Genomic DNA, 13,938 nt, shown 5'->3' on the forward strand with positions numbered 1-13,938 from the left:
TGGTGTAGGTGGTGGTTTATGTGGTGCATGATGTCCTACAGGAACTGCAAAACGTCTGCAAAGTGGGCGTGGCTCTGGAGATTGTTCATGTAGTGATCGTGCTGCTGCTGCTGCTGCTGCTGGCTGTGGCAGTCGTGGTGGTGGTGGTGGTGGTGGTGGTGATTGTGGTGCTGCCAAATGCTGATTGAGAACTTCAACTATATTGTCAAGTGGTTCAGTTAGTGGTTTAAAGTGTTTTGCATGCTGCTCCTCTGCCACTTGCCTTCCAAGAGTCAGCTCCTTGTGACGGTGTCTATTGCTGGAGACGTCCATCTTGCTCAGTGTACCAACATATACTGAAGCTCAACTGACACTATGCATCAACTAAATACGTATCAGGTCCATTCCTGTAGCACCCTCCATTTCTGTCCAATGTCCGATCAATCACTAGGAATGAGTGTGCACCCCCCACTGACCATATCACTTACACATATCCTTGAACAGATCAAAGGTCATGTCAGCACCAACATGATCTCGGTACAAGTGTTTCATGTTTAGCTCATCCTGCTGAAACATGACTAGAAAGTTTGCATTGTCACAAATAGCTGTTTTGGAATGTGGCTATAGGTCTGTGCTAGATAAAACACATCATCGTCACTGTGTCGGCCTGCACTGAAGTACTTCCTGATGGCATCCTGATGGATAGAACCTACCTCTTCACTCTGCATTCTTCTTCTGCAACTCTTCTCGATAGGCTTGATGCTGTTTACCGAGTTGGTCGAGTAGCACTTTCTCATGCTTCTTCTGCACATCAGCTGGTGGCATACCTATTGTTCTATGGACTCGTCTATTGTACTCTGCAACAAGTGAGGTTAGAATGTCTGTCCAACGGTAGGTTCCTTGTTCAGTGAACTCTGTCCACATAAGATGTTCAAGTGTTCTATTGAAACGCTCTACTATTGATGCCTTTTTATTGGAAAAGGTAGAATAATGATTGATACCATACTGTTGCACAAGTTGTTGGGATTTTGTATTGAAACACTCTTCACCATCATCGGTCTGTAGATTTTTCATTAGATGTTTTTCAAATATAGGCTGCATCGCCTTGACCACATCATTGGCTGACTTGCTTTTAATTGGTATAGCAAAGGCAAACTTACTAAGACAATTGATAATAGTAATTATGTATCTATAACCTTTGTTTTGTCTTGCATATGGCAACATCTCAACAAGGTCAGCCTGATACAGATCATCAAGGCCTTTCACAGTGACTTTCCTTATAGGAAAGTTCCTATGAGCTGGCTTGTGCAGCTCTCCTGCTATCGCAGACTTATCCATACTGGAGGAAACAATCCAGGTCACTGGCTTTAAATACTTGTATACTATCTCAGAAGCAAAAGATTGGAGATTACAACTTTTTTCCTGTTACATATCTCTAAACAGGATATATACTATCTCAGAGGCAAAAGGATGGAGATTACAACTTTTTCCTTCTGCAAATCTCTAAACAGGATACAAACTATCTCAGAGGCAAAAGGATGGAGACTACAACTTTTTTCCTTCTGCAAATCTCTAAACAGGATGTCCTGCAGCCATACTGTTTCGACTGTTGGTCATTCTGATAGAAATTATCATAATCGGGTTACGAGTTCCTATAATGAAGCTTGATATATCCAAGAAGGAAATTGATAGGGGTCTCCTAACGATAAAGTTGGCTTATCCAAAAGGAAATATCCTACACAATCATGTTTTTTCATGGTGGGGGATACAAATGTCAATGAATTTTGGCAAATCTTCTTCATTGTGCTTGAAGCTCTCACAATGTTCACTAGTTATGTCACTGTTTATCGAGTTAGAAGAACTCCTGGATATGGAGCCCTCGTCGACAGCTGTGTCTCTGCCCCCGGCTTCTCTGCCCCCGGCTTCTCTGCCCCCGGCTGCACCCTCGGCTCTGCTGGCTGCTCTGCCTCCAGCTACACTGGAGGCTCTGCTGGAGATGCTGGTGGTGGAGGCAGTTAATGTTGATAATGACATAGTATGTACTCTATGAGAACTTCTCTTCCATCTATATTCACTCCATTATAATACTATGCTTTAGTTATTTTGAAATAAATAAATTAAATTTAAAATGGGGAATTGGTTTCACAATGGTGAGGTGGAACTCCCTTAAGAATTCTCCACCATTTTAAAATCATATGCTTGTACTGAATATTAATTTGTCTTACCAGCTCTACAAGGTTCAATTCATTATTGCATACTTTGAAATATAAAATTGGAATGTATTCTATTACTGTTTTATCCATAGTATATTTCTTTCTTTACAGCTTGCTAAAATTAATAGTCTGGGGTTGGAAGAGTGGTTGAGGCATCAGGCAGCACCAGCAGCATCCCCACCACTAATGCCGGCACCAGCAGCATCCCCACCATCAATGCCGGCACCAGCAGCATCCTCACCAGTGATGCCTGCACCAGCTGCCTCCCCACCACTGATGCGGGCACCAACAGCATCACCACCAGTGATGCCTGCACCAGCTGCCTCCCCACCACTGATGCGGGCACCAGCAGCATCACCATCATTGATGCCGGCACCAGCAGCATCCCCACCACTGATACACGCACCAGCAGCATCCCCACCAGTGATGCTGGCACCAGCTGCCTCCCCACCAGAGCGATGCAGGCACCAGCAGCATCCCTACAGTGATGCCTGCACCAGCAGCCCCCCTGCCACTGCTGGAGGGATGGGGGGATAAGGAGGAGGCACAATTTTGAGTGGTGGAGTTTCATAGGGCGGGTTCGCCCATCCAGAGGGGAGTTGAGAGGATGAGGGGCTATGGCTGTGGACAGCCCTCTCATGCAATGTTGAACAGACAATGTAGGAGGGTCATCTGCAGACTGAGGATGATAGCCCACTTCCCCCCAACTCCTGCTTGGTACATGGGGGGTCAGGAGATATTATCAGGAATATTCAATCGAACAAGATTAGTATTCTTGGTAACACTCATGATAATTGAGCAGGACCTGCTCAATTATGAGCCCCCCACTCCAGAGCATCAGAGGTCTCTGGGAGTCTTTGGGAGGATAGTGGGTATGATAAGAGTGGCAGCTCAACATGAGCTTATCACCCCACTACTCCTGTGAGTGGACAGACAGCCAGCTCTAGATCGGATGATTGGAGATCTGGAGATTCATTAATCATTCATTGATCTAGAGCTGGCTATGCTGATCATCCAGCAAGAGTGGCACCAGAGACTTCGGGTGTGACGTACCTGTATGGAGAGTATTTTTGAATTTTTGGAAATGTGAGAAAAATACTCTCCATACAGGTATGAAGTGTATATTCTTATTATAATATTCTATATGTTTATTCTATACTCTATATTATTCTTTATTATACTCTATACTCTGTATATTCTGTATTTCTATGTTCTATATTCTATTATATATTTATTATAATCCAACATTTGTTTTCATTTCACCACCTGTTGATATAGTATATAAGAAACAGCTTAATCCAAGCACTGGTTTCAAGATGCATCTCACACCCTGTACTATATGACTATCCATACATGTTTCCGAAAGAAATTTACTATGGGATTCAATGCCAATTTTCAATAGTGCAGGATGTGAGATGTATCATGCCTTGTACTCTTAATTCTACATGATTCAGAGGTTTAAGCAATAAGAGACAGTTGATTTAATACAATTATATTGTAGTCATACTTTAGTGCACATTGAAAACAAAGAATATTATCAAACATATATATATATATATATATATATATATATATATATATATATAATATATATATATATAAAAATAACATCTCAATCATCAAGGCTTAACAGCATATAGTCATATAATGGCCTCAGATTAGTACACATTTCACAAAAAGCATGGCTATAAAGAAAGTTCAGAATCATCATCTGTCTATTGTGACAAGGATGAAGTTTAGCTGTTGGGAATGTTGGGGAAATCACATCAGCAAAATTCTTGAAAGTTCCAAAAGGATCATGATATCCTTCTCCAATTTTGAATAGTGGCTCAACACTCCACTTTGCACTCATGACAAAAATGCAATCACCACAAGGATATGGTGATTCAGGGTCTGCTGGCGCCATTGTTGATCGAAGTACTGGATGTAGATGTTGTTGACAGTCCATGTTGACAGTAGGATGAGCACACCTCGACTGACTTTGTAATAACTGCTTCAAGGAAGTCCAGCGATGTGAATGATGGGTAGAGACAGTTGCGCAGATCATATGCGCAGTGGATTTGTTGACACAGTTCCTTCCCCACTTCATGATCTCCTGCGATTTTGATGTACCAGTTGCTGACATCATTGTACATTGTTGCAAGGTCGTGGTTGAACTTGCTGGATGACATCAGACATTGCCTGATGTGGAAAATGTTGTATGTATCCAGTCCATGCTCCCTAGATGCTAGAAAGTCTTCACTCCTATACTTTCGATCCAGTGCATAGGCTCCAAGAGCCAGCATGAGACAGAGCATGACTTGAATATTGCTAGCATGCATGTTGAATGCAGAGTGATGAGCACTTGCATTGCTTCCTCCTTTTCTACTATCCTTAACACAGGAAATGACATCATCATCTATTCCTAGAAATGATATCATCCTTCCACTCAGTCTTTGATCAATTTTTTCAGAATGCTGTACTGAGATGCATCACCATCTCATAGTCGTTGATCATATCAGCGAGCTCATCATTTGATAAGGGACATAACTTTAGCAGGGATAGTACTGCTTCATGACTTATTGACTCTATCAATGAGCTCATCATGTGATGAGGAATGTAACCGTTTAGCTGTTGTAGTACTGCTAGCTGCCTGAACCTTGAGAATTTCTTGAGAGTCAATCATATCTTCCTCCACATCATAATCCACCTCCTCCTCCTCCTCCTCATCTGCCTCCTCATCCTTCTACTCATCCTTGTGTACTGGAGTGGGGATCTTGTAATGTCCATGTGCAAGAGTTGTAATTCCATCATCTAGAATATACCTCTTCTCATCAGCTTTGCTCAGTGCCTTCTTTTCCATGACTTGAGTCATGATCTGATGTTTCCTAGTACCAAACATCACTTGTTCTCTGTAGATATCCTCATCACCATATAGACAACCTAGATAGTCTTGAAAGACTATGCAACGTTCAGCATCTGGATCCATTTTTGAGAGTTCCCACCCAAGTATTGGTCTCTGTACTCCTTTAGCTTTTTCTATCAATCCACTTGTCAACTGATTTGGATCACTATTGTAACACCTACAGGCATACAGCTTTGATTGTAGGCCTACATACTCAAGTGGCACTCAGCCAGCATATTCATCTTTAAACTTGCCAAGCACCATTTTGTTTGCATCTGAGTAGCATGGGTGGTCAGCAGGGTACTCTGAAGTGTCAAAGGTATCTTTAAGCTATTGATTTTTGATGATATCTTTGTTCATGTCTTCTGTCTTGACAAGGTAGAACAAGCTATCAGTATCTTGATATAAGAGTTGAAGACAGTTCTTGTAGATGGGCTTCATGATGTCATTATGGAATTGGTGCATAAGGGTTTTGCTGATGTCAAGCACTGATAACCCTATATAGATTGGCTTGTTGAGCTCCACTTTCTCTTTATGCATCATAACAGTGCAAATAATCTCTCCAAATATGATACAATCCTTGTATACTGGTCAAGCAATCAGTTTATTCAAACACTTCTCATCATTCACTAGCTCCATGCTCATCCTTTTTCGCATATTCTCTATTGTTTTACCAAACACTGCATTGTCCATGAGTTTGAAAAAGTTCTTTTCAAACTTATTCTTTGACTGCTGTCTTAGCTTTGTATTAAGCATGATGTATGATGCTAGAAAGTTTTCCTGCTCAAACCGCACATCTCGATGAGCCTTTTTGATCTTCAACCCATGCTGTACTGCTTGTTTTAGGGTGCGGTAGTGACATACATAGTGTTCGCGATCAGACAGGGTTGTCATGAGTTGTACATGATTAGATTTAAGAGTTTTCTTGTTCTCTGCAAGAAATGGGAAATCATTGTGCTCGCTGTGCAAGTTGGAAGGGTATTCAATGTCCACCTCTAGAATGTATCCAATCTCCATATTATTCGCTAAACCTGTAATACCCATTGTTACTGCTTCCAATTCTCCTTTATCCATCCATTGTAATTGGCAACATGGAATTGGCTGACACATTGCCTAGCCATATAGGTTGTTAGCATCTGTATATAACAGATAGGATGTAGGCTTCTCTGGATCCCAAGGTGCACCAGTGCACTTGTTGTTGGCAATTGCATGATGGTGTATGCAATTTGTTATTCCTCCTCTGATACCTCGCTCGATAAACATGTACATGTTATAATCAGTAGGGAGCTCAAGCTCAACTTCAGTATATTTCAGCATGACGTCAAAGGAAAAGCCTGGAGATGTAAAGTAGTATAGATCCAAATCATAATTCTTCATACATACATCACGGAAGCTCTCAAAGACATTGGCCAACAGGAGAATATCTGTTTTCAAGTACAGGTCACTGTACTCTCCCAGAGTTCTACAACTGAATTGGTTCCACACAGTTTGAGCATGTTCATAATCATCACTGCTAACACTCCTATCAGTCAGCCTGCTGAAAAATGCCTCTTTGGGTCGTAGCAATGTTTCTTTGAGTCTCTACCATGAATCGCAGTTGTCATATGGAAACACTCCTTTTCTTGAGACAAGGCTCAATTTGTTTCCAAACACCTTGGCAGTATGTGGCAGCACTTTGGACAAGTCTTCTGGATTTGATGCTGATTTGACTAGGTTAGTGACCAGGTTGTCAAAACTAACAGGTGTAAAATGGAATGTATTGATGAATTGATGGTGCATTTTTGGAGATATTCGTTTGGTGGATGATATATACTTTTCTGACATGTTTGGGATGACAAACAGCCAATCCTTATCTCTACCCAGCTCTGGAATAATAAGGTGTGTATCGTAGTTTGAAGAGTTATGGAGAAACACTGGTATGAATGATTGTCGCTGTCACTGAAGGTTGCATTTACGACATAATGCATTCTGGTAGATACCAGTTATATGACAATGGTCATACACCTTATCTTCATTGAACTGTTCATTGCAGGCCTCACAGAAGTCAACCGCATTATGTCGTGCTTGCTCTCTTTTGGTTAGTGGGAGCAACTTGATATTCCTACAGTCAATTGCCTCATCTAAATCTTTTGCAAACATGGTGAGGGTCTTCATGAAATGTTTGGTGGCATCAGGACCCCTGTAGACAATCGGCTCATGAGGGATTAGGTTAGTGATTGTCAGCCAGGAATCTTCTAAATCTGGGTCCTGCACAAAGTATAAGCAGTAACTCATTGGCCGATGATACTGGATAACTTTGGTAGCTTTACCAATCTATTGTCCATTGTCTTCATCAGGTTTCTCCATGATGCACTCAAAATCAGTGTATGCTACCATGGGTACTCTATACTTTTGCACATGTTTCTCAAACTTCGAGGTTGGAGGTTTAACATCTTTTCCAACCTGAGGCATGATGATTTCTGCTGTATTATTGCTAGCACAATACTCCTCATGCTCAGCCATCCTGCATTCTCCATCTCTGTCCTGGGTGTAATGGGTGAAACATCGTCTGCAGATGATAATTCTGTGTTGATGTTTTGTGAGTTGGGATCTCACAAGTCTTTCAAAATTTTTAATGTAGCAGTAGTGGCTATTGAATTTATGTTCATTGTCATCCTCAAGGGTGCTGTTTTCATCTTCATCATTACTATCACAGAGGAGAAGATCAAAGTGATCTGCCTTCATTGCATTGCCAACTCCTCTTGGAAATATAACATTCTTCTCATCCACACCATAAATATTAACTGATACCCCTGGATTATCTTTCTCATATCTATCGATTTGACTGATAGCAGTGGGAAATCCAATGCCTGAAAAGTTGTATCTCTCCTCCAATTGATGGTATTGGTCATTGACTCATTGAGGATTACTGTCTTGTACATGTTTGTCAAGGATAGCCCATTTGAAACATTGCTGGTCCTTTTTATATGATTGATGATTGCCTTTCGTGCTGATAGAAGAGGTGGGAGACTGATTTAGGATGATCCATGCAGGGGAATATGTTTGCTAATCCTGATGAGCAACCCATCAATGATAAGCAAACTCCATCCACTGGAGTTTCATTCGAATTTCGACTCCTCATCCAGTAGGGTCATGCACACTTTGTTGATGATGTCTGGAAGATTGATGATACTGAAGATGGTGTAGTTTGGAGTTTTGAAGGCTACATTCTGAAAATCTTCTTGTTCAAGGATGTTCTTATCAAGGGTGCTGCGGAAATATGTTGCCTCCAATACTAGATTCAACTTCATTGCTTCATGTGTCTGGTGCTGCTGACTGATGATGTGAACAATTTTATCCTTCAGACCATTCAGAAAGGTGTGGAAATCTTTGGCAGGGTCATCCTTGCATGTATTATTGTAGTATAGAGTCTTGAGTCGGGATTTAAATGCCTCCTCCAGAACAACAAACTCGTCCACTGAGTTTGCTGTTTGTTGACATCATGCAGCTTTGTTCATCTGGAACAATGCAATACAATATTGTATACCTGAGGTATGCAGTCTTCAACTCTATATAAATATATATACCTTCATCACTATCAAAAGATGTGGGGGATGAAGGCGGTGAATCAGTATCAATATCTAGGATTGAGAGTCGGATCTTTGGGTGTGTCGGGGATGGAGGTTCATTGGTGTTCATATGAAATGTTCTAGGGGATGATGGTCAGGAGCTGTATGGTGGGGGTGGGGAATGTGAATGGGGTCTGGGATCTAATTCATGATAGGGAGGAAGGTGGGATGGGTGCTCCTAATCATTAGAGCCATTGCCACTCATGTCTGAAAATGACATACACACCTTCATCACTATCAATGTCAAACATGCTGTGGGGACAGCCTGATTCTATGGCAGAGACTTATTATACATTTTTTAGGTTAGGATGAAATACAACCACCAACTCTATGTATCAGAACCGAATTCACAATTAAACTCTCAACTTGCATCATACTCTATGTATTGGAACCTAATTCAAAATTAAACTCTCAACTTGCATCATACTGTATGTATCAGAACCTAATTCAGGATTTAACTAGACATTTTTGAATTTAATTGACAGTCTTAAACCACCTACTTCAGAATTCAACTCAAATTTTTCTTTGAATTTAATTGTCAAATAAGGAATACAATATATATATAGCTATAAAATGCACTGGTACTTACTCTTAGATGATGATAATGACGAAAGTAATACAAAACAAATACACAAAAATCACACACACATACTGACAGCATGACTGCATAAGACACAATGTCCTACTCCTTGCAATCAATTCCTTTTATAGCCCCCAGTTATAGATCCCCAGTCATTTATTTTCCATTTATTCTCGATTATTTTCTAATTTTTTTTTCATTTTCTTTTTTTTTTAATTTTTAATTTATTTCAAATTTTCAATTTCTTTTTTTCAATTTTTTTTTCTTTCAAATTTTTAAAATTTTTTATTTTATTTTTTTCCAAATTTTTATTTTTTTTTATTTTAAATTTAAAATGTTTTTTCTTCAAATTTTCAATTTTTTTTTTAGTTTTAAAATTTTTTAATTTTTTTTTTCAAATTTTTCAAATTTTTAATTTTTTTTTTCTTTTTAGGTTAGGTTAGGTTGGGTTTGTTCATCTTGGGTGACCTTGAGGTTAGGTTTGTTCATCTTGGGTGACCTTGAGGTTAGGTTTGGTCGACTCGGGTGACCTTGTGGTGAAGGGCGACACTTGTGTGCCAGAGTCGCCCTTTTGTTACTACTGAAATGGTAGAATTGTTAAAGGACCTGGTGGTGGTATTTAGCTCTGACCTCTCTTTCAACTCACATGTTGAGTACACAGTTAATAGAGCCAATCAGCAGATGGGATTATCTTGAGGACTTCCTCGCCCTTCAGTGATGTAGAGCCCTTTATACTTCTATATAAGTCAATTGTGAGAGGCCTATTGGAGTATGCTTGCGAAATTTGGAATCCATATTTATTATAATGAACAGATTTACCTACTGGAACGTTTACAGACCAAATTTACAAGTTGCATTTATTACAGAAAACATAATATCTTTTGTCCCTTTGATTCTCCTTCCAATTCACTTGGAAATGAGTTTGATATTACTCCTTTGAAAGTAAGACGTGAAGTCAAATCACCTATTTTTGTTCATAATTCACTAAATAATAAAATTTATCCATCCTATTTCCTGTCTAATATATATATATATATATATATATATATATATATATATATATATATATATATATATATATATATATATATAGGTTCATTCCTTAACACAAAGTGGGTCGTTTGTATAAATGTGTACAACTCGTGTTGGTCTGTTCGAGTAAGTTGGTCCAGCCATCTTTAGTTGCTCCACAGACCTACCATGTGATGGCGTTCGTGTAATGGAGTATAATAGTTCACTCCCGTGGGTCTGACTGTTCGCGCCATTTATTCAGACTGAACTTGATTTGAGGTTATGTATTGAAGTTCCCTCCGTTTCTGTTGTGAATGGAATATTCTTGTCTCGTCCTTATCTGTCAGCTGTCTGTTGTCTTGTCTGCAGAGTGAAAGTGATAATTATTGTGTTTTGTGATGTTGTGATTGTGTCAAAATGTCCAAAAAGATTATTCAAGCAGTGATCAAATTTTGAATTTAGACTAACTTTGAAAGGTAAGTCAGTTATAGAATTATAACTTGTACTTGAACTATTATAATTACTTGTACTATTTAGCTTGCTTCTTTTACAATTATTTCCTTATGAGATTTGGTAATGCTTTTAGGTTATTAACATTTTGAAACGAAATCAAGAATAAAACACATCAAAAGTAGAAATTGAAAGTAAACCGCATCACTACTCACAGAGTGTATGTAATTGAGTGATTGGAAATAAATAAATGTAACAAAAAATAAAATCGTAAATGTAATTCCTTCATTTCTATCACTACTTACAAGCTCAACTAAATCTGCACAAGAATCTTATTCTATTAGGATATATAAAATAAATATATACCTGGATAGAATTGGTAAGAAGCTCATTGGCAATGAAATTCTCAATTGTATAAATAAATATTTAGATCATAAAAGTCAAGTTAGTCCTAACTTCTTCAGCCATGCAATTTTTCATAAATAACTCTTTTAATAGGTCCAAAGATAGGAATGGATATTTATTTATTTATTTAATCAATGAGAATTACTCAACTTACAGAAAAGTACCACAGGCTTATACGCCCAAAACGGTTCCAATTCTAATTTATACAACAGTCCAAATGTAGCTAGGTTATGTGATATGCAAACAATACCAATCCTGGGCCTAGGACTAATGATGAATAAACAGCTAATGAAACTTTTCTAAACACTATATCTTTGAATGTCCAGGGTATATCAAACAAATAAGAATATATTTCCCTCTTATTATGTTATAAAACTATAGTCTAATGCTAAGATAATTACTGTTGCTGAACACTGGTTAACAAACGATGACTGTAGCTGTCTCACAATACCTGACTATGAACTTGGGTCCTTCTATGGAAGGAAAAATTCCATTCATAGTGGAGAAGCAATTTTTTTAATTAATGGATTGAAATTAGAAGAATTAAGCATAGTAAAGGAACTTTCTATAGAAATGATTTGTGAAGCTGTTGCAATTGAACTTCCAAATGAAAAAATAATTGTTTTGTCATTGTACAGACCCTATAATAATGATGTTAGTTTTTTTAACAACTCTCTATCCTGTCTTAATGATATATTATGTGCCATTTATAAATGTAACTATAATTTAATATTATGTGCTGATTTCAATGTCAACTTTAATGTAAATGATAATTTTAATAGAGATCTTTGCAATTTGTTTGAATGTTTTGGTATCCATATTTCTACAAAAATGAAATCACTAGACCAGGCACACTGAATGAAGGCCACTGTATTGATAATGTTGTGACTGATATTCATGATAGCAGACATGTGACCCGAGTTATCAATACACATCTACTGTCAGATCATCATGCCCTACTATTTAAATCTTTAATAAATGTGAAAAATGACTCTCAAAGTTTTTCTAGTGTAAACAAAAAGCTAGATAGGTTAGTTAATCAATGATCAGAACACTTATTTATTTGTTAGGTTAATTAATATCATACACTGGAGTGTGGTGTATTTGCTCAGCCTAATGATGCGAATGATAAGTTTAAGAAGTTTTTGATTTGTATATGTCAGCTGTTATTGCTGCTTATCCTCTTAGAGGTTTCAAAGTTAGTAAGCCTAAGCTGGATGATGGATGGTATACTGCTGATTCAATAAAGCTCAAACATAGTTGTGATGAATATTATAGCTTACTGAAATTTTTTAAGACTAATCAGTTTAGAGATAAATATAAAAGTTGTAAGAAAGAGAATAGAATTGCTATTAAGAATGCAAAAATAAATTATTTCAACAACAAAATAGAGCACTCAAAAAATAAAGGCAGAAGTCAACTCAACCTGCCTTTCACAAGGCTGAGTAGGATACAAAATAGCCCAGGTAGCCTCAGCATGAGGCTTTTCAACCGGCTGCCAGCATCAGCGAGGACTCTTACAACACGGCAGTTCAACAAATGCACCTATGCATTCCTCGTGAAAACCCCTCTGTATTCAATAAGAGAGTTTTTCAATATTCTGGATGTTACCATCAAAGAATTTTATACATGAACTTTATGGGATACTGTTTTTCTTCATGTGAAATTGTGTTTTTTGCACCTAAGACTTAATTTGCTCATTAATTTAATAAGCTTTATCAAATTCTCCTGTTGTTGATATATATGTTTTGTGTGCTTGTTTTTCTGACGAACCAATTGCTACTTATAGCTTACAAGGTAATAAAGATCATTTATTCATTTATTCATTTAAAACTCAAGCTGCATGGAAGGTAGTTAAAATTCTTACAAATGTCAACAATGAAGCTATTGATTCACATGATGATAACAACGCTGATTCATTTAACAACTTTTTCATTGAAAAAGTTGAGGAAATTAGTGAAAATGTGCCAGTTAGTGAACATCTCAGCTCTCACTACATCAATAAGTGCAAGAGGCTCAATGTACCATTTTTTTCCAACCTGTTACTGCAGATTATGTGTTCCAGAAAATAAGTAGTCTCAGTAATTCAAGTTTTTTTAGATATATATGGTATTAATTCTAAGGTCTTAAAAATATCTGCCCCTTATATAAGTGAAGTTTTGAGTTACCTTATAAATTATTGTTTAGTATACAAGGGCATTTTTCCAAGTGTATTGAAAAACGTTAAGGTAATACCTGTAGGCTACATAAAAAAAGTGATAAGAAAAACTTCAGGCCAATATAATCAGGCCTTATTTCAGGCCAATAACAATTGTACCTGTGATATCCAAAGTATTTGAGTGATAGCCTATCTGGTGAGGTTAGAGGTACTAGTGAGGTTTTGTCAGGCAACCGAAATATGCATTGAAACCGCCTTGAAGAGCTGAGTAAAATGAGCTATCACTCAATATGAAAGGACAATTATTAGGAATTCTCTAATTTGGAGAAAAAGAAGAACAAGATGACAAAGAAGGAGAAGCAGAAGAAAAAGAAAAGTTGGGAAAAAAGTAGGTGTTATGCAATGTACCCACAAGGTACTGGTATACAAAATACAAGGTATACAGAATACAAGATACTGGCCACGAAAAGATGCGCGTTGACAAATCCAAACCAGCTGGTCGGTGTGACGTCATTGGTGCTCTAAAAGTATATTCTTCCTATCTTTTCAATGTTAAATTGAGCAACTTTGTAAGTCTTTTTCTCAAAAAGTACATAACTTTCCAGTACCATCGACATCCCCTACGATTAATACAAGAATTTATCTTCAAT

General features: G+C 37.8%; 2 protein-coding genes across 2 annotated transcripts; one reads left to right on the forward strand and one right to left on the reverse strand.

Moving 5' to 3' along the window:
* Positions 1-696: 696 nt before the first annotated feature.
* LOC120354637 lies at positions 697-1,317 on the reverse strand. Its single transcript, XM_039442006.1, has one exon. The coding sequence runs from the start codon at positions 1,315-1,317 to the stop codon at positions 697-699; it is 621 nt and encodes a 206-aa protein (XP_039297940.1).
* Positions 1,318-1,813: 496 nt separating this feature from the next.
* Positions 1,814-2,680, forward strand: LOC111050399 (chitinase-like protein PB1E7.04c). The gene is made up of 2 exons (XM_022336715.2): positions 1,814-2,014; positions 2,321-2,680. Exons 1-2 carry the CDS (start codon positions 1,814-1,816, stop codon positions 2,678-2,680), a joined length of 561 nt encoding a protein of 186 aa, XP_022192407.2.
* The last annotated feature ends 11,258 nt before the right edge of the window (positions 2,681-13,938 follow it).

This window comes from Nilaparvata lugens, chromosome X (genome assembly GCF_014356525.2).
Source record: "Nilaparvata lugens isolate BPH chromosome X, ASM1435652v1, whole genome shotgun sequence".
NCBI classification, from domain to species: Eukaryota; Metazoa; Arthropoda; class Insecta; order Hemiptera; family Delphacidae; genus Nilaparvata; species Nilaparvata lugens.